We start from the raw sequence: 21613 nt of genomic DNA, 5'->3' as shown, positions 1-21613 counted from the left end.
TAAACTATTGTATTCGATGAGATCGATCGGCTCTCTGCTGGATACAGGCAAAACGCTACATAATTGCATTGGATTCATGTGTTGGATAGATGATGGGCTGTTTGTTGGATACATGCATGATGTATATATACATATATGTGTGTATGGATCATTATCATCGTCGTCATCATCTTTGATTATATATATCAATATATATGTATATATAATATATAATAGCAACCAGTCAGAGATTGGTGATTTTGGTATTGAATTTTCAGTTGTGTTAGTTTCTCTTGTTTGTTTGTTTGTTTGTATCCATATTTCAGTTCATTGCTAGCTCATCCTTGATTTGCGCTGATCGATGTCGGTGCAGTCTTTGTGGCTAGTACTAGCTGGCGTGTGAAAATGAGAGGACAGCAACAGCATGCACTTCAATAGTAGTAATGCAGTGCAAGAGGTGTGCTTTGTTGTTTTTATGGCCATCTGGGCATGCATGGTTCATGTGTATCCTCTTTCCTTATTGGTTTAATGCATGCACCATGTCCATAAAGAGGCTTTGTTTGTGGGGCGCATATAAACATACAATCATCATTTAACATGCATCTTTAGATATATAGAGAGATGTGCAATTTCTCATGTCTCAACACTCTACTTGTGCAAGTACTATGCCATAATCTCACAGAGGGAAAACACTCAGTAGGACAACAGGAGTTTACCTTGTAGTAACAGTTTGGAGCTTGAAAATAGCTGGTTGGGTTAGTTAGGGCCTGATTGGTTTGAGCACAGGCAAAACTGCCATGAATCCGAGGCATCCAAATTTGGAGGCCTGGGACTGAGATTGCTGACTGGACTAGGAGATCAGAGGCCTCCAACCAAACAGCTCTGTAATCTTTCCTGGACTCACCTCTCCTGATGCTGCTTGTTTATTTAAGTCCCCCCAAACCGGCTCTAGTGGTCAACAAGTCTCCACATCCTCTCCTTCCTCCATATATGGAGGGGATTGATCCCAGGATGTGGTGACAGAGCATTGGAGGGTGGCCCTGCCACTGTAGTAACACAGATCCAATTTCTATGTGCACGATTCCTAACCCAACCAGCTGGGTTGCAGAGCCTCAGGTTTCAAGTACACAGATTCAGATGCACCACTGAAAAGAAGTGCACAAAGGCATAATTAAAACTGGGACAGCCAGCCAGGCATATGCATGTGGGAGATCTGGAGCATGCATGTGTTGCACAAATGCTTGTTTATCATCCACTGCCCACTCCCAGAATCCAGATCTGCTACCTCATCACTGGGAGTGCATGGAGACTTCCTCCACAGCTTCAGCAGCCTCCACGGCACACTTGCAATTAACAAATATATACATCTATCTTTCCCTCTGTATTTTTAATAATATATATCAAGTATGTGCGCACATATGGTACAGCTCTAAGAACTATGTGGAACCATGTGATCCAGAAAATAATTGCACTTGTCATTGCAAGTTTGGAACAGCTCAAACACTCATGTATATCCTTGGCAAGTCAAAGTACAAAAGGAAAAAAGAAAAAGAAAAAGAAAAAGAAAAAGAAAGGGAGGCACTCCTTATGTATTCAGGCACACAGCGGCATAGTAGTATCTGCAGATTTCATTTGGTGAGCAGAAACTTCATCTTGCCGTCAAAAACCTCCACACTATTTGATTACTATAGTGCTTGGTCAGTGAATTCAAAGACCTCCAGACAAGCACTTCCAGCTTCTCCATTATATCAAAAAGAACAATGAAAAAGGCTTCAGACTAACTTTTGCACAACAGAGATCCCCTTTTGCACAACAAGGGCTGTAAACAACTCCTTGGTGTGAGTATGTATAAATCTAACAACACACAGAGAAGATGCACAGGAAACAGTTTAGCTAAGGTTTGTTGGCTCTGTTTTTCTGTTCCATCTTCAAGCGGCATCGAGTTAAGGTCTCTTCCCGAGCCTGTGCAGGTACAGTTTTCAACATGTCCTCTATGTCTGCCTTGTGCTTCCTTTGCAGCGCACTAAGCTCCTCTTGCTGCTGAGCCAACAGGTTTATTAACCTCTCAGTGACATCTGCTACCAGATGGCAATCAGAATTGTGCTCCCGCTCATCATCTAAAGAGCGAGGGCTGCTACCAACAGAAGCTTCCCTAGACATGCTGTCGACCACAGATGAGTTTGACAAGTCCACAGATGACGATATTCGTCCAAACATGCCTCGAACAGGATGGATGGAAGGGCCGAAGGACTGATCTTCCTTATCTCTTGCACAGCTCACAGTGCCATCTATTTTGTTCCTCTTTGGTATTCCATTGGCAATACTATGACCAATTTCAGGTTCCACCACCAATTGAGATATTTCACCGTCTCTCCTGGGTGAATCCGACCAGTACTTTCGTCCAGAAGGAAGCTGTTCTTGAACAAAACCATTATGTGAGGCATCAACATCATCACGCAATTCCGAAGTTCCCTCGTCACCTTCTGAACTATGGGTCTCAGAATGAGCAGCTTCATCCCCTTGATTGTCAATTGATTCCTCTGCTGCCCAATCAGGAATATGTGAACGTATTTCAGCATCTATCATTTCTGCAATTGCCGTTACATCTTGATCTGTGAGATCGAGCTGCACAACCATCTCAGTTGCAACACTGATTGAAGTGTCCGCTTCAATATCAAAGGGGAAGTGGATGTTCTGGGCATGACCTGTGCATTGGGATAAAAAAATGAATACAGGATAAGTGTCAGATTAACAATACAATGGTAATTCAATGAGATTTGAATATTTGATCATAAAAACCTGTTGAATCAGCAATCCGCAGCTTCAAAAATATTGTATTCAAATCCTTCCGTTGACTCTCGACTGTGATACTTCGACCAATTGCAGCATGTGGATCCATGGTATCATGTACATAGTTATCAGAAGGATGTGAATCTGACATGCTACCTGCATTTCACAATAAGGTTGACATATCAAAAGGAGAGAAGCCTCGTCCCGGTGAATCATTAAATTGGTGCCACATTCATTACACCTTTTCATGACTATACCTGAGCGATCATGGCGGCCCACAGATGATGCTACTCTGTCATATCTGAAACTAGAGCTTGGTTTTGGACTACCAGTATCTGCCATGTTTATTCTAAAGTACAGTTATGTGCCTCTCAAAAAAAAAAGTTATGTGGGAACGAAAAAGTTTACTGCAACCTGCATCTGTAACATGAGATATCTCCAAGTCACGTACCTGATGTATTAATATTTGGATGCAGTGGATAGAATATTTTTTCATCACTAACATCTAGGAGAAAAGGATCCATTAAGAGTTCTTTTGCTGAAAGTCTTTCAGTGGCTTTAGCAATGCATTTCTCTATAAATAACTTCACTTCAGGATCATCAATCTTAGCCAGTGAACCTGGCTTTTCACCCTGTCATATATACCACAAATAAAGAGATTATGAAACTGAAAAAATGTCACTTCAATGTACTATGAACATCGATTCAAGGAAGAATACATTTCCTAGGACACGCAGAGCATGAATAATATAAAATCCATTTTTGGAGTGACTGTGTTGCAAATCTAGTATGTGCATCCTCTGCAGGTGTGTTCAATTCAATCAAGAAAAAGAAGGCTGGCAAAGAAAATATATTCCTCAAAATACCAATGAACAGGCTAGTATGTGATTTGCATTAAAGAGAAGTCATGAACTCTTTTAGAATGATAAATCCACCAGTATGACACTATAGAGTATAGACAGTTTGATACCAGGTTGAGCAAATAATGCAACATACTAGTAGAATAAAAGACAACCACAGAGCTATGTCGCACTTGCTGTTGCTGTAGCTAGCCACTAGCCCACTACCCCTCGATCCATCATGTTGGTGCAAATGACAGTGGTTACTTATGTAATTTCTATGAACAAAAATACTAAAGCACAGGCATATAGTATAAGACAAGACAACCATAGGGATATGACAGCCTACGGCTTAGGCCTTATCCATCAATACATTATGACACTTCAAATAAATCATGCAAGCGGTTACTTATGTAATTTCTAGGCACAGACATGCTTCCAGTACAATACTCACTGATGAATAACCCTGTTTGCTCGTTTATAACCATAAAAAGATACCTTCCACTGAAGCCTACAAAGATCTTTCCATGTGAAGAACATTAAAACTGATCTTCATATAGATGTGTTGACTCAACTAGAACTACATTAGAAGAGTCAGATAGCATGCACGCTTTTTAAAATTTTTATTCGGATCCTATACTTTAAATTATTTCTGTCGAAACCATTGGCAGGATCAGTAGTCTCACAGATTTCAGTAGAAAAAGGTGACTACTTGTTTAAAACATATGGCTCTTAACTAACCCTAAAGATAAAAAGTCACAGATTATGTTGGAAAATAATGTTCAAAGATCGCCCTAACTAAAATGCATAACTCTGGCTTCATGTTTAGCCAAGATTCATATGTCATTTTCATTCTGAAAGAAATAGCTAAAAGTAATTGGAAGGATAAGAAAACTAACATCAGATACTTTTTTGTATATCTGTGCTGCATTCGAACATTCACAATATGGGTACTCAAATGTAACAAGCTCCAGTAAACACATCCCAAAAGCATAGATGTCTACAAGCTCATTATATTCCTCGTCATAGAGCTCCGGTGCCATGAATTCCGGTGTACCTAAGAAGAAGCAGAGGTTACACGAGAAATTATAAATTTCTAATGTGACAATAATCAATTGAATTGCTTACCAATGATGCTATGAGCTGAACGTGCATTATCCAGGATAGTTGCTAAACCAAGGTCTCCAATCTTTACCTCACCCTGGTTTCCATTCACAAATATATTGTCACATTTTAAGTCTCTATGGATTACTGGTGGATCGTGGCTGTGCAAGTAGACAAGACCACTCAAGATTTGCCTTGACCATTTCTTCAAAGCTCTAATGTCTACCTTCTTGTGCTTAATCCGGTACCTAAACAAAAACGGAAGAGGTCGGTTCAAGGTTCAGAAGAGAAAGGTCATGTATTTTCAAAGATCTAAAATGTACGTAGCTTGTAAATTTTGTTCATATTGACCTCAAAAAAAAAAGGTTCATATCAATGCTGTGTCCTCTTAGCATTATGACTGGGTGATAACAACAACATTAACCCGAATGGTTTCAGTTACTTAATTCAGCTTGCACGAAATATCTGAAGAAAAACAATTATAATCAGAGGCACTTACTGGCGCAACGTCCCTGATGTGAAGACCTCTGTGATGAAATTTATATTGTTGTTTCTTCTGTCAAGCCATGAATTGTAGAACTTTATTATGTTTTTATGCTTGAGGGTTTTAAGCAACCGCACTTCTGATCTCAGCCTCTCCAAATCATCATTGTTCCGAAGTAAATCTCCCACTTTGATCTGGTTCCAAGCAACTTCTAGCCCTTCAAGTTGATCAAAAGCCTTGTATCTATGCCAATAGAATCTAAATCAAGGATCCCAAGCGAATAGAATTGGAGCAGATATATAATTGTTAATTAGCAAATATAGATGATCACCGTTCCATGGACTAAAAACAGTTGTGGACATAACACAAAAGTCTAGGCATCTAAAGAAAATGTTGGATTTGCCTTTTTATCAAGATTGACTAAGAATCTCTCAAATGAAATGCATACACACATGACCTTGATCTTACCAGAAATAAACAATTTCTAGAATTGATCTTTTTACAATGGATGGAAAACCATGCAATTACCAGCAGCTAGAAACTAGTGCTCCAGGTGACAAATGCATCGACATGCATAAGACTAATTTGGCACAGGCAGAGTTATTTCAAGTATCCAAGCAATTTGAATGGCTACCACAAAAACTTACATACTGAAGATAAATGTACTGTACACAGAGAAGGGGAAAACGACACGTTTATGCTTATGAACATACTAAATTATGACATAAATGATAGTTATCCAAAAGAAGATGGCACTTATCACTTTCCACACCAGAAAAAGGAAGCTAAATAATCATGTTAGACATGCACGTCTCAATCCACAGGCTGGAATCAATATGCCGAAATGTCAAACTTAATGACCCTAGGACATCAGGTACAAATGAAACGGCTTGGAAACTGAAAAGAGGGCAATGCATTGAGCAATCACAGCACAGCAATGCGGTAGTGTATTTAAATGAAAGAATGACAGAATTTGCACAAAACATCAATATATGCCAGACGCTCCGGACACTCAGACAGTGTATCCTAGGTCCCAAGAGCTCTGAGGCATCAGGGCAGGAAATTTGGGCGATAAGCGCATCAGAAGGCATCGAACCAATACAAATGACGCGATGCAACCACTGGGCAAAGCACCGACAGCCTAAGAAAAGATCCCCCCATGGGTAAACATGGGGGTCTTCATTCGAGCACCAAGTCAAATGACCCCGGCTGGAATCGACATACCGAAATGTCAACTTGATGAGCCTAGGACAGCAGGTACAAAATGGAATTGGGAACTGAAATGTAGACAATGCATCAAGCAGTCACAGCAGAGCAATGCAGTCACGTATATTTTAAATGAAAGGAGATTAGAATTCCCAACAAAAAGGCAATAATATGTGAGGCATCCTATCATATATTCATAAAGAGAGAGTGGCATCATGGGGCTGGAACTTTTGGGCAATGAGCGCATCAGAAACCATGGAACCGATCCAAATCGGCGAGAACCTAAGGAACGATCCCCCTCCCGTGGCATGGACCGCGTAAAAACGGGATCTTTAATCGATCGCGCCAAGTCAAACGGCCCCGAATCGGACCCAGGCGTGAAACGCCCCCCGGGGGTGGGGGGAATGAAAGGATACACCGTCTTGAAGGCGCCCTTGCCAAGAACCTCCGTGTACTGCAAGAGTGCGGAATGCGTGAGCACGGGAGCGGGGAGGGTCGAGGGATCAGAGGCCCGAATCGAGCGGAGGCGGGGAGGATGGTCGGGAAGGGAGGCATTACCCGCCCGTAGCGGCCGGTGGGGTCGACCTCGGCGAACTCCGGCTCCGTGTCCGTCTCCGGCGGCGTGGGTGGCATCGCGGGCGGGCAAGGCGGCGGGCGGGGTGGGGAGGTTTGCCGTTTTGGGGCCGTCGCGGGTGGGCGCTTAATTGGGATCACAGGGGGCTCGCGCTCGCCTCCCTTTCCGCCCGGAAAGCAACCTCTCCTGATGAGTCTTGAGACCTGAGAGAGTTGAGACTGTGAGACCCGACGAGGCGACGACTCCACCTCGAGTCCTCGACCCACCACCACGGCACGGCACGGCACCAGTACCAGTGCCACCCCAGTCGACTGCGATCGTCGTCGTGTGAAGGAGACGAAGGTCAGAGCCTCACAGCCACACCGGCTCCGCTCCTCTCAATGGTCTGTCAGTTGTTCTGCCACGTCCCATGCATTCCATCGTTGGGAAACGGGGAAGGTAAAAAAGCTCATCCCTCATTCCAAATTCCAAGTTTGTTCTGTCCGTTCCAAATTACAGCGTACTATATATTTATTATAGATATAAAAAATCTATATAAAAAAATTAAAATGACCTGTACTTGAAACTTAGGAAGTAAGAGAGAGAGATGTATCTAGAGAAAAATATATATCTAGATATGTAACAAAAACTATGTAACTAAAAAAACATAACTTGTAGTTTAGAATACAGGAACTTGGGAAGAAAAAGAAATAGGTGGTGGGGCGTGCACATCGGCGGCGCTCAGCCCGCCGCTAGTGCTGAAGGTATTGAACGGAGTAGGCACATCACCTCCCTCCGCAAGGCATCCACCTCCCTGCAACACCTCCTCCTGTACGTTGTTGCTGATTAGAGTCAGACTCCTTGGTGGTGCAAACACAAGCTGACAACACACATCAACATATCTCCTCGACTTGCCTCATCGTTGTTGCCATTGTGGCGGCGGTGGCAGCCAACCTTGCTTCCAGGCCTTCATCTCAAGAGTAGCTTTGTCTCCTTGTCGCCATGTCTGCATTTGGGAATCTTAGGACCCCTTTAGGCTCTGGTTCCTCGCTACAGTATGTGCTGGGCCTCTGCACGTATCCTCGCCGCTTCGGCCTGCTATACGAATTGCTAAGATTGGGCCATAGATATATGAGGGGACTACTTGGGCTGCGCCTATCCCTGCCCCGGGCTAGGCCCAATAAGAAGTCAGAAAGGCCCTGACAATACTATTCAGTAATATGAACTGTCCGCTACATATAATGCCAGCGAATTAATTCCAGCACATGAGTAGGTTAGACTATCTCCGACATTTCATGTTCTAGGTGGTGCTACAGGCAAATATTTCAATACCTATTTTTAGTCTTCTCCAACAACAAAACTCAAAAAAAAACTTTTTTTTTTCATAATCTCTAGGAGTGTTGAAGACTGATACAGTACTGCGTTTAGGCGCCCTTAGGCCCTCTACAATGTATTGCTTAAGTGGTGCTAAAAGAAAAGAGAGATTATCATGGAATCACTCCACACACTGCGACCACCGATGCCAATGCTAACAAAATGTGGAGCCGCGCAAGTACTTGCAGTGGTGCCATCTCTTAAAAGAAGTATTTTTTTTACTGTTGATCCCAATTACCACAACCCATGTTAGATGAGCTTAAGGACTCTTGATTTGACTGTTACGCATGGCCTGCTGTACTTCTACTGATGTTTGCACATTGTAGGATTTGCATAGCGATGCCAAATACTAAATGTGAGGCCTATGGGTCATTTGTTGGAGACAGTCTTAAAGCACCATTCCATATTGTGGAGGGCCTTATGGGTCATTTGTTGGAGACAGTCTTAAAACACCAAACGAGGCAACATTATAGATGTATAGATAGATCATCAGGTAACATCCTCGTGTACATGTTTTTTCATCACAGTTTCACGTCGCATTTACTTACAGAAGGACCTCTCACTCATCATAAGCAGCTACACGCACCCACCGTCTCTAACTCCCTATAATCAAGTATAGTGCTACAGTATCATCAGCTCACCCACCACCGCAAAAGGTCAGCAGGGGGCGGGGATGGAAAACCAAGAAAAGAGGCGGCTAGGCAAGCGTGGAGTTTGGAGGGGTGATGCCCATCATCTTGTAATACGCCTTCTCTGCCTCCGCCATCCTCGTCTGGAACATGCCCCACTCCTTTCTGCACCGCGCTCTCACCTAAATGACAGATCATAAATCAACTGTTAGTCATAAGCTCCCATAGACAACAAGATGACAACTGCTCAGAAGCATAAGCAACTTCCTTCCTGAAAACCACTCTACGGCAAGTTTTCAGGCAATAAACATACCCCTTCCCATGGCGCTCTTCCGTTTTCTGACTGCCCCTGCAAGGTTTTTATATACCAATTATGATGGTAGGAAAATTGGTCAAAAACCTTGAAGAAAGAAAAATATTTCTCCTTACCTGGTTCCCCAGAGAAGGAACCACTTGGTGAACGATCCACTGTGAATCAACAACTCCAATCTTTTCATGAGCAGGCTGTGAGCAACGTTACCAGCATTCAGTGCACACATTCAGAAATAGCAGTTCACTAGAATAGTATAAAACTATCTCAAAAAATACATACCTCCACGCATTTCCTGAGAGCAAAATCCAAGCCCCAACCATGAACCAAGTCATTCTGCAACCAAAGCAATATTGAACAATTATGTAAAGGAAGGATCGGATGTAGACACAACGGGGGGTATGACAGACAAACCTGAATCATATGCCACACACATCTCCATGCATCTCTTGAGAAGACTGGAGCCATTATTTCAACAAAACTGTAATAATAAAACATAGATAAGTTAAATCTATATGTAAATCATGGGAGACTGATGATAATATTACGCGAACTGGTAAGTTTTCTGGGAGGAGAAGAAACACAGCAAGAGGGGAATAACCACATACGCAGCACAAGGTGGAAGATGAGGGTCAGAGCACCATCCTGGCCTCTCCTCTGTGTCCCTATAACAAAAATGATGCAAAATTAGAACACAAGAGCTCAGCAGAAAAATAAAAAAAAAGTATTCTTTTTCAGATAAGAATTACACTTACTTGTGAACCTCACTGTCGCCTCTTCTTTTGGTCATCTGCCATGTTAAACCCCGATCAGGCTCTAATCCAGGTTGAGAGATAGCCAAATTATGCTTCTTAACAAGTTTGATGTACCTGTAAACACATCATCATTAATAATATGTAAGAGAGTCAATGTTGAATAGCACTGAAAGGAAGCGGGGACAATGAAAGCATACTCCTCTGCATTAAAATGGTCAACCCCAAGGTCTTCATCCCAGATGAATATGTACTCATAAGCTGCCACAATATCAGGATGCAGGAATCTTTTGGCATACCACCTAGAGTTGTGTGCACAAACAAAACTTTTAGCACAAAATCATTTCAAATTAAGCAATTGAACTATGAGCAGTACACTAGAGCACAAATGAAACTCACCATTTAGTTTGTTTCCTGACACTAATATGGATAGCTCGCTGGGACCACTCGAATTCATCCCACTCACTCACCCGACCATCATAGTGGAATAACAGAATAGCAAAATTGTCAGAAAACTGCAGCACCCACAAGAAAACAATCAGGAAGCTGAGTTAAACAAAGTGCCATAAATGGATCTGAAAGTTCATTATCATCAAAACTAGGGGAAGGCATTATTTCCATTTTTCAGCCCATTGATGCTGTTGTCAAAAATACCTTCTTCACAGCTCTGTTTATATTTTCTTTCTGCGCAACTCCAACAGTAAAGGTAACAAGGTACTTTGGTTTGAAAGGCAGGTCCTGTATATTCAAGATCAAATATCAGCATAGAACATTGCAAGCAACAAAATGCAGAAACAGTGAAAAACTTTGATTTTTCAGTTTCAACTATTTGTGAATCCAACCAAGACATAGAGAACTTCAGCTCAGTATATGCTTGTAGCATATGTCAAAAAGAAGCACAAGACACAAAATTCCGAAATGTGAAGAAAACAAAGAAAGAACAAGCATGAGAAGGGAGCATATGCTTAAAGCATATGTCAAGAGAAGTATCAAAGAGTTAGAAATTAGGTTTCCATTATAGTTCTCAACATGTCCAGCTATAAATATATCAAATGCACTTGGCGAAGATTGATGAGATGATGGTGCACAAGATAATATACCTCACTTGGGTCTCCCCATAACCTGCGCAAATGGAAGTCAGACTCTGATACAACGATACCTGGTGCTAGCCCCTCTGCACCCTTGGGGTTCGTTGGGACATAAATCTACAGATCATCAAAGATAAAACTCATCAGACAAACTAAAATATATCAGGAAATAGCAAATGGTTTATTCATTATTTATAAGTATGTGGTATTCAAGGAGAAGATCACATTAAATGGATATATCATTCAAATAGCCAAAGTACTCCACAACTAAGCTAAGTCATGTAACAGAATAATACAACTAACCTTTAAGGTACTGTTTGAAGTTGGTTCGGTACTATTTCCCCTTGCATTTCTGGCAGAAGTCCAAGCATGATTGAGTATAGCCTGGGTTGTGAGTCCAGAGTTTTTGTCTTCAATGTATGAAACAAAGCTAGCTGGAAAGTGAAGCTGGCGTAGTCGAAACAGACATAAGTAATTCCTCAATTAGTTGAGGTGTTGCAGTTATGGTGGACATTATTATCGTTAATACCTTTGTTATGCTGACCGAAGGGAATGAAATTCCAATGAAAAAGCCAAGGACTGCTCCAATAACTGTTACCATAACAAGCCTCATGCTTCCATTTGGGAATCTAAGCACACTGCGAGCATCAACAAGGGCAGAATGTATTAGCAGGCAACGTTAGCCATCCAGAAGTCAATGGCTCGAGTGGAGACAAGCATGTAGGTACACAAACCTGCGACCAAGAGCTGCGAGCTTCGCCATGCTCTAGAACAAGGGTGCAGCTAGAGGAGCGATACAGTTGCAAGCGACAAATGCTACGCATCATATGGGGAGATCATAGTGGCAACAGCTTTAATACGGAAACAAAAAGGAAGCCTGCAGGAGACACAGACAGTAGGAATCCATAGTCAGAAGACTCCAATCCAAATATGTTGCGTGCATTTGCATAGCATAGCAAGCTACTAACAAGTAACCAGAATAGTTGGACTGCATCTAAAAGTATGAGCAATGCCCAAGTATGCACTTTCTCCTCGGTTTGCCCAAGTAACCAGAATAGTTGGAGTGTGTTACAAGATTTTGTGCGCGCAGAATGAACTGGTGCAGGCCAATTTCAGTTTCCCTTGCGGGAAAATGCAGACAATAGGTAAGGTAATTAATTTCCTCCCCAGGATTACAGTACAGAGTAGGCACAGGTAGGAGCAGCTGAGGAATTAACTAGCTCCGTTTACAGGAAGGAAAATAGCAAATAGCACCGAAAGCTCCACATGTATCTCATATCCCAATTTCCCAAATCCAAGAATCCTTTTTGGCGGCCGTAGCGAGTAGCGACGCCTGCATCTGAAATCCCAATTCCGTGACCAGCCAAATCACCTAACCGGCGCTTAAAAAACAAATTATATATTTTTTCCCTTGTATGCGAAGTAGTAGATTAAAAAAAAATACTCGGCAAGAAAAGATCTTGTCTTGTTTGGACTTGGGCCGGCGGCACGATTATTATTCTTATATTATACTACAAGTGGAGTATCTAGTACGGCGAATCGGACGAAATCGGAAGAGGGAAGCGAACCTGGCCTCCGTCCGCGCGGGCCGGCGGACGGAGCTGAATCCCGGGGCGCCGGCGCCGGCGCTTGAATGAATGTTGGGATTCGGACGGAGGGGAAGCGCGCGGGGGCGGGCGATGAGCCACCAGCCGTGCCCCTGCCCGCGGGTACGGCGGCGGCGGCGTAGGTGGAGAGGGGGCGCGAGGAGCGGAGCGCGTGGGCAGGCAGGGGAGGCAGGCGCGCGCGTATATATGCGTGAGGCGGGCGGAGGGTGGGGAGGGCGGAAGTCGTGCGCGGCGCGGCAATGTCAGTTGCAAACTTGGAAGGGATGGGTGAGATCGATCAAGCTGGAGGTGGCCAGGCCAAGCCAGGAGGGGCGGCACCACCCAAGCCAAGCCAAGGGAAAGTTGGAGACGACAGCGAGAGAGAGGGGAGGAGAAGAGGTGGAATGGAAGAGGGACGCCACCCAACCAACTAACCAACCAACCACCTGGGCTGGGGCGGCCGTCCGATGCCGATGCCGATGCCGGCCTTCCGTTCCGCCGTCGGATCCTTACACAGCGCCTGGACTGGACTCACTTGGGCAAGGGAAGAAAAGAGCCTGATGATCCTTGTGTTTGTGTTGCTTCTCCTTAAAAAAAATATTTGTGGTGGCTGATTTATTTTTTTTTGAAAGAAAAATACTGTTGAATGGTTGGTAGATTCGACTGATAAACCTAAACAAACGTTTTTTTTCAATTTATTTTATTATACGTATAATCTAAACAAACACTCCTTTTTCAATTATTATTATTATTATTATTATTATTATTATTATTATTATTATTATTATTATTAAATTCCATTGCAGGGGAGCTGTCAAGCTGCCGTGCTTGCAAAGTTGGAATGACAAAGGTATCCTTTTCTTTTGAATGTTTCTTCTCAAAAACCAAAGTTAGTGACAGAAAAAATCGATTGGACGTCAACAAGTTGTTTGTGCTTTTTTTTCCACACGGATGCTTGAAAAAGCCAGAGCTATTTATTGTATAATAAGGACAAAACATGAAATAGTGTATGTACTCGACGACTTCAGTCAACGCTCAACGAAATCCCATTCAGGGCGCATGCAAAGTCTTAGGCCAACCCATTGCTCTCAAAAAGAAAAAGTCCACGTTGACGAGGAATAAGCCATCTATTCTATTTATACATAAAAACTAGCAAATATATTCCAATGCTGTAAAACAAAACTTTTTACAAATTTAGTATTATATAAACCACTTCGGTAAAAATATAATCATAAATTGTTGAATTGATTTTAATATAAAGGGGCTATATAGTTCGTAATCAAGATTAATCGTGGATCGATGATGCAGAGTTTTATAGGTTGGTATTAACTAAAATCAAAGCATTAATATAATATTATTATTCACTTAATGCATTGTTTAGGCAACGACCACTAAAAGAAATTATGAACCTCAGTATTATTTTGTTTGATTGCCTTTATCTCTCTAGGTCTCACACCTCATTTAGGAGCAGGCTTCATCTCACACATCCTTCTCATGCACACGCCTAGCCCAAGTTGTTCCCTTCTCTCTACTAGCTCATTGGTCTCCTTCTCTCCCTCTCCATGAGCTCCCTGCCTCTCTTTCCCCGTGATCTCCCTTTTTTATGCTCGCTCTTCATGAGTCTCTTATTTCTACTACTCCCTCTTAAGTCATCTTCATGAGCGTGGAATGCCACAAGCAAAGTGCCATAGCTACCACAGGGCGCTTGTAATAAGTGGCATGGTTTGGGCATGTGGTCGCTGGTGCCAGGGCACACGGAAGCAAGGCTAGGCACCGATGGGCACGAAGGTGATGTCACGGGGCCAATAGTGCACATGGAGGTTAGGCCATTAGGGTGCGGGCTAGAGGGAATCCATCATATCCAGGCGGCTATATCTTTATTCTCGACAAAGATGTACACATCCGTCGTGAATGGGAGCTCCAGCACCAACAAAAATAGGGGCCAACAGTCCAACATCTGTAGGGACTAGGATCGATCTATTGCTCTTATTTTACTTCAGAAAGTTGGATCCCATATGATAGAACCGCAGGAGGCCAAAGGTTTGGCAGCTAGGATAACTTGGCACCAATTGGATCGCAGATTGGATTTCTACGGACATGGTGGAAATTTGGGATCTTGACCAGAGTTCTTTTGGTGAAGATTTTTCTTTTGGTATAAGCCTTGCCACACGGTTTGGAGAACCAAGGAATTCTCTCCCATTAAAAACACGTCACATCATACTAGAGCAGGTTCGGTCGAGAGACATATGTAGTGGACTCAGTCAAGGTAGGGCCAAGTGATAAGGGTGGAAAAATAAAAAAACTATCATAGTAGAAATATTATTCTCTTTAATTTAATATTAGGCATAGTTTGTATCATTATCACTATCACTATCACTAAAGAATATTAGGCATATTTACACTATTTCAATTCAATCACGTATTATTCGCAAAAAAAAGTATGTTTATGCATTTAGGAGTGAGACAATTATTGCCACCTAGCATTAGGCTAAAAGAAAAGGGAGAAAAATTAAAGAAAGTCATAGCCAAGTACTCACTCCGTCGTTCACAAAACAATACAATTCTTATTTTTCATAAAGTCAAATAATTTAAATTTTGACTAAAGTTATTATATGAAAAAATACTAACATTCATGATACAAAATTAAGACTATTAGATTAGTTATAGAATATATTTTCATAATAAATTTATTTGAGACATAAAGACTAATACTATTTACTAAAAGCTTGGCTAAAGTTAAGCTACTTTGACCGGTATGAATCCTATAGTTATATTTTTTGTGGACTCAGGAATTACAAAGACAATGATGAAACATCAAGAACATGCTACTTGTCTATGAACAATGTCACTCTACTCGTATTGTTCAGATCAAACTTAAACGCAGCTTTCACAGATTTTGAAATGGCTACAAATCAATATAATTAATTCTGAACGATAATATTCAAAACTATATATCTCAACGGCATAGCCCTTAATTAAACGAAAAAAATTCTTTAGTAGCGTTTGTGTGAGAGGTAAGGTGGAATGAGATGGTCTTGTTTCTGGCTTCTAGAATGAGTGGACCCATTTTTTGTTTGGCTATTATAGATTATTGGTTATAAGAGCCTCGTTAGCACTTCAAATTCAAATCCTAGGTTTGGTTCTTCATGCAAGCAAATTTTAAAGGATTTTAATGACGTTGTGCTTTCAGTGGTAGCCAATGTTGCTGTCGATAGCTAGATGCATACGGTGACTTCATCAATCTCAAAGATTTGACGAGCCAGTTCTCGAAAATAGGGTAAGATTTGTTTGCATGTTTATAGAGGGTGACTGTAGCTACGCTATGAGTGTCTATCTAATCGCAAAAGGAAAAGGGACAGATGAGATCACCGACCCGTTTTGGTGTAGGGACATGGACATATGAGATAACAGATCCGTTAGATACTGTACCTTTGGGTCCCACTTGTCAGCCAAACACCCTATTTCCTTTCTTCTTCTTCCCATTTCTTTTTCTTCACTCCTAGATAGTAATGGCCCAACAGGCCCATATTGGGCTTAGCGAACTATTATTTGGGCTAAATGTTTAGCCATTTAGCCAGCCCACCTACTTGTTTTTATTCCACTCAGAAAAAACACAACCTACTTGTTTTCACAATTTGAAGCAAAGCTAACGCTGCGGCGACACAAACTCTATGACGTCTCCATCGCGTACGAGTGGAGCCGCGGAGAAATGATCCGTGGATTATTTATTATTATTATTATTATTATTATTATTATTATTATTATTATTATTATTATTATTATTATTATTATTATTATTATTATTATTATTATTATTATTATTATTATTATTATTATTATTATTATTATTCATAAAAGGAACTGAGCAAGCATGGCGCAGTGCTTGCAAGTTGCAATGGCAAAAGGTATATCCTTTCTCTTGACTGTTTCTTCTCAGAAGCAAAAATCGATTCGGCGTCAACAGGGTTGTTTCTGCATTTTTTTTTACACACGGACGCTTGAAAAAGCCAGAGCTATTTATTGTATGATAAGGACAACGGGAAAAATAGTATGTACTAGACGACTTCAGTCAACGCTCAACGAAATCCCACACAGGGCGCATGCAAAGTCTTAATTAAGCAAACCCATTGCTCCGCAAAACCATCTATTTTATTATTTATATATAAACTAGCAAACGTTCTCATGTTGCAACGTCATAAAAAAACTTTTTTTTTAAATCCATCATTATATTTATATAAACTACTGTAGTCAAAATAAAATCATAAATTATTGAATCGATTTTAATGTAAAAGGAGCTATAGCTCCAAATCAAGATTCATCGTGGAACCCGATCAAACAAGCAAGGTCTGCGCCATGCAGCCCATCCATAATTCCTGGAGCGCCCCAAAGGCGATTCCAAAGGCGATTGTGATCCCACCACCGTTCTAGGTTACCACACCGCGTGAATCCTAGGCTTGCTGTGCTGACAACCACTCCGGTCATAGCATCCATGCCCTACGCACTAACACCCATTCGATGGTAGCCACCGCAAATCGTAGGTTAGTCCCTTCTGGTGCCTGCGACCATAGATTGTTTTGAAACCCTATTTCCCCACTAGGGTCCAAGCGCCACTTAGGTTAGTTTTGGGATCGTGTTTGTTTGTCTATGCTTATTGCAGTGCGGATCACATGTGTTTTCTCCCTACTAGATCACATCTATGGTGGCAATGGGAGGTGAACAAAAGGGGGACGCCAAAGCTTCGATGAAGGTTGATTACCCTAGCCAAATTTGTTAGACCTCATGCAGTGGCTTAACCTTACTGAGGATGAAGGGGCCTTGACGGAATTTAGTGATGATGAAGGAGACGTGGAGCTCTCAATAAATTGGCAGTAGTAGGGAAGGTTCTCTCCTTGCTGGTTGCCCATGTGAAGCGGCCATTAAGCTGGCCTGGGGCAAACCCTACGGCTTGAAGATCTGGGCTATCTTGGAGAAAGGAGATAACTTGTTCGTGGCTGAGTTTGGGAGCAAATTGGACATGGAGAGGGTGCTGGCAGGCACTCCTTGGATGTTGGGTCGATATGTAGTTATATCCTGAAGCCATATGATGAAAGACTTTAGAAGGGAAATTGGCGAATGTCTGGAAATCTAGGTGCGGATCTTCAACTTACCGCTCGACTAGATGAACCAATAGAGGGACAACCAGGCGATGAGTTTGATTGGCCTGGTAGTGAAGATTGACGTGGATATAGATGGAAAGCAAGAGGAGCATTCCAACGTGCCTAGGTAGCTATTGAAATTAACAAATCCTTGTGTAAGGCGGTCCTTCTTCGCATGAGCAGAGAGGAAGATCGAAAATGGTTTTGAAGCATAATATGAAAAACTACCCTTCTGCTGCTTCGCTTGTGGGGTGCTAGGTCGCTCAGAGGTTGAATGCCCTAACCTAGTTTCAGGGAATGCGATAGGTAAGCTACCATGTGCAACTACGAGCCGAACATTGAGGCTGCAATCTTTAGCAGGGCAGCTTGTCGACGACTCCGTCGTGATGCCCCCCGCCAACCGCTCCCAACCACCGTCGCCCACCACCCTCGCTGCCCCGCCCCACCGTCGTCTTGCCTGAAACCACCGCTATGTCACGATTGCTGCTCCTAAACTCTCTTCTAAAGCCATCAGAGATTGGATCCCCAAACCCTAATGCGGGTGAGCTCCCACGTCTCCGACGCCAGTGGCAAGTAAGGGCTCTTGGGACGCAGAGTACACACCGTCCACGTTGTGTGCGACTGGTCACATAATAATTTTTGTGTTGGAAAGCTATATGTAGCATTAGAGGGGTTTTTAGCTTAACTAGAAAACAAGCTAGCCTACTACGTCTCAGAGAGACCACACCCCAAAGCCCCTAGGGCCCAATTGTGCAGGGCCCGATCCGTGTGCGACCAGAAACTAGCACGAAGAGCCAACCCAGCCTATGTACAGAATTATTGTATCACATATTGCAGTTTTTTTTCTTCCTCACTTTGAACCGGTTATGCCTGGGTCATTGTCAACATATATAGGAACTTATTAGAGAGGAAAGATATATTATTACTCCCTCTATTGTGACTTGTAAATCGTTCTTTTGCTTTGCGTGACATATATGAATTTTGTTATGTATCTAGATATACTGTAAAAGTTATGTACTAAAAAAGACAGAAATATAATACTTATAGTTTGAAATGAAATGAGTACTAATAATTAAAAAAAGGTACTGAAATCACATCAAAGGAACACAGTTATGTATGGGATATTAATTCAAGTTAACTAAAACACTACCAAGGGATAGACTAGACATATATACTGATCATTTTTTCTAGGAAACCAGATCAACCTATTATTTTCAACATCTTCAGGAGCGTCCTCTGCTCACTTCCTTTTTGCTTTTGTTTCCTTAGTTTTGGTTGTAACTGTTTTTTTCGCTATTTCAATAAACGCTGGAGGGCAGGAGGGGTGCAAACCCCTACAGTTTCTTTAAAAAAAACAATCGTGTTGTAGATTAAAAGATGATATGCAGCTACTGATGTGCCCTCCACTCCACTCCACTCCACTCCAATCCAATCCAATCCAATCCAATCCAATCCAATCCAATCCAATCATAGACTGCAACATTCTTTATTTTCCCACGAGTTTAGATTTCTTCACTTCCAGCGCAGCTTCCTTTTGTTCAATAGTTCTCCTCATTCCTCCATAGGAAAACCATGCAAGCAAGCGTCCATTTTTACCTCCATAGAGAGGGCAACCAAGAAATCAATATCGACTAATTTCTGCAATGGGCAACTATACTTGCCGAGGGTACACATTGTTATTAGGGACCTGTTTGCTTTGGCAGGAGATGCGTCAAACATCGATCGTGACCCCGGGCCCAGGCATCTGAAATCAGACGCATGGGGTTGATTACCAGGACAAGCAAACACGCCCTAAATGTTCATTGTATAGGAAGCTAGGCTGTCATTTGCCATTGCAATGATACAATTGGCCAATGTAAAACAGAAGTACGAGTAGGATATAGTTACTCATTGTATAGGAAGCTAGGCTGCCATCCATTTGTAATTTGAAAAAAAACAAACTCGAAAAAAACTCTCATAATGCTGACAGTTAGGCTAGTCAACGAGACGACGTGTTATTTTCAGAGGGAGGGCAGCATGAAAGATCAGCTGAATGTTGCTGGTAGGTAGGATAGAAATGGACAATCATTAGGTGCAGCCGAAAGATGAAGAGAAAGTAAAAGAAGGAGACATTTTTTTTTCTGTAGCAGCTATATATAGCTTCATCGATCTAAAATTCAGAATCTTCATCGCTTTCGCTGATGAAACCACTCATGGCTGGTCAAGATTTGTGGAAGAAATCCACTCGAATTGGTCGCAATCGCAACTCCTCCATCAAATCAAAAGAATTGCCGGCCGGGGGTGGCACAAACTACCGGCATATACATATATATAATATTACCATTTCTCCTTCTTGACCGACGACAACACAAGACACTGATGAAATTAGCCACCTCGACGTAGCCATCTGGAATGGAAGGAACCAATTAAGTCGATGTGAAGTGGAACATACGCTCTCAACTCTCCAATGGCCAGCGACAACTACTGCAAGCATGTTCTTCTCTGCGTCTACTACTTGATCTTCTTGGCACATGGCGGTGGGGCTGGTGGTGGAGCCTCTGCTACCGCCACCGCCATCTCCATGTACCGAGAGCCAGAACGGGGCCGAGGGCAGCCTAGCCCAGACAATGGTTTCTAGCAAAGACATCTTTTATTAGTGGCTTTGAGCAAAAGCCACGTTTTTATAATGTCCAACCGCCAATTTTACCTTCATTCTAGCGTAGACTCTACAGGCTATGACCTATGACTATGAGTCAATGACTGTGAGGGTGAGTGGCAAGATGCGGATGTCAAGCGACGAGGAACCTATAGCCGTCGTCGGATGCAATGCATCCTCAAATGCCACACATGATATGGTCGCAATAACAGATATTGCAACCAATATCATTGTTGCATCAATAATTATTGCCATGACACATGTTATTGCAGTAGCTAATATTGCTATGAAACATTTTGTTGCAATAAAATGCAAATACTGCAACACTATTATGTTGTTGCAGTAGATAATATTGCTATGAAACATTTTGTTGCAAGAAAATGCAAATATTGCAATAATAGAACTAATTGCCACGTACCTATGTTCCATTGCAATAAGATCTCATGCAACGAAAATCATTTTGTGGCTATATCTACAGTTGCCACACACAATACTTCACTGCAATAACTTTTGTTTCCACGTAAATTGTTTTGTTGCAACAAGTGCTATTGCAATGGAACATTGGTTGTGGTGACTAAGTCTTGCTACATGGCACAACCTACATGGCAATATCGCGACAAACAACAATTGATGCATTTTGGTTTATTGCGACGAGGAGATTTTTGTTGTTATCTCATTCAATATTTATATATTAAATTATTGTTGCAAATGAACATAACAAGATTATAAATAATATTCATCATCACATATATGAAGTAAATCCTTCATCAACTATAACCATATGTCTCTTCAACCATAATAATTATAAAATCATAATTAATGTTAAAGTAAAAACTTGAGCACAATATAATAAATTTACTTTAACTTGAGCATAGTACAATAAAGTGCAACTACAGAATTTTATAGAAGGTAGGCTTTGCTCCATAAAACAAATACAGGTGAAATGATGACAAGAGTAAAATAGAGTTGAGATAAAAACCATGATGTTATTTTTTATCCATATATGGGGTAGCTATCTTATTAATTAGTTACTCACGGAGCAAATGAGAATACATGTTTGGTTTCTTAACTTACAGGGTACCTGCTTTCGTGTAGATGCACTCAAATCAGCAGATACACTCACATCATTGTAATATTTTACAAGTTCAG

General features: G+C 41.7%; 2 protein-coding genes across 3 annotated transcripts; both read right to left on the bottom strand.

The window, feature by feature from the left end:
* LOC8067301 (probable serine/threonine-protein kinase WNK2) lies at positions 1342 to 7322 on the bottom strand. Its single transcript, XM_002439079.2, has 9 exons — positions 6961 to 7322; positions 6819 to 6856; positions 5212 to 5439; positions 4737 to 4960; positions 4508 to 4665; positions 3221 to 3401; positions 3027 to 3104; positions 2779 to 2925; positions 1342 to 2684 (listed from the first exon to the last, which is right to left on the bottom strand). The coding sequence occupies exons 1-9, from the start codon at positions 7033 to 7035 to the stop codon at positions 1873 to 1875; spliced, it is 1941 nt and encodes a 646-aa protein (XP_002439124.1). The 5' UTR covers positions 7036 to 7322; the 3' UTR covers positions 1342 to 1872.
* Positions 8774 to 13095, bottom strand: LOC110430350. 2 transcript variants are annotated; one of them, XM_021447949.1, is made up of 15 exons: positions 12677 to 13095; positions 11843 to 11985; positions 11638 to 11746; positions 11412 to 11555; positions 11121 to 11225; positions 10675 to 10758; positions 10420 to 10535; positions 10221 to 10322; positions 10024 to 10137; positions 9877 to 9933; positions 9683 to 9749; positions 9551 to 9604; positions 9388 to 9462; positions 9272 to 9307; positions 8774 to 9140 (listed from the first exon to the last, which is right to left on the bottom strand). In XM_021447949.1, the coding sequence occupies exons 2-15, from the start codon at positions 11869 to 11871 to the stop codon at positions 9027 to 9029; spliced, it is 1206 nt and encodes a 401-aa protein (XP_021303624.1). In that variant the 5' UTR covers positions 11872 to 11985; positions 12677 to 13095; the 3' UTR covers positions 8774 to 9026. The 2 variants fall into 2 exon arrangements, with proteins under 2 accessions (XP_021303624.1, XP_021303625.1); XM_021447950.1 differs by having other exon boundaries at positions 11412 to 11492.

This window comes from Sorghum bicolor, chromosome 9 (genome assembly GCF_000003195.3).
Source record: "Sorghum bicolor cultivar BTx623 chromosome 9, Sorghum_bicolor_NCBIv3, whole genome shotgun sequence".
In the NCBI taxonomy this organism is placed as follows: Eukaryota; Viridiplantae; Streptophyta; class Magnoliopsida; order Poales; family Poaceae; genus Sorghum; species Sorghum bicolor.
Note: the sequence above shows the minus strand (reverse complement) of the source record. Positions and strands in the feature narration are given on the sequence as shown.

What these genes read in the sequence shown, in the direction of transcription:
- LOC8067301 (XM_002439079.2), bottom strand. Translation starts at nt 7,035, where the DNA reads ATGCCACCCACGCCGCCGGAGACGGACACGGAGCCGGAGTTCGCCGAG. An exon ending in AAGGGCGCCTTCAAGACGGT is followed by an intron (nt 5,440 to 6,818) that starts GTATCCTTTCAT and finishes CTATTGGCATAG; the next exon opens with ATACAAGGCTTTTGATCAAC. An exon ending in TCCAAATATTAATACATCAG is followed by an intron (nt 3,105 to 3,220) that starts GTACGTGACTTG and finishes TAAACATGGCAG; the next exon opens with ATACTGGTAGTCCAAAACCA.
- LOC110430350 (XM_021447949.1), bottom strand. Translation starts at nt 11,871, where the DNA reads ATGGCGAAGCTCGCAGCTCTTGGTCGCAG. An exon ending in CTCGCAGCTCTTGGTCGCAG is followed by an intron (nt 11,747 to 11,842) that starts GTTTGTGTACCT and finishes TGATGCTCGCAG; the next exon opens with TGTGCTTAGATTCCCAAATG. An exon ending in GACCATTTTAATGCAGAGGA is followed by an intron (nt 10,138 to 10,220) that starts GTATGCTTTCAT and finishes ATGTGTTTACAG; the next exon opens with GTACATCAAACTTGTTAAGA.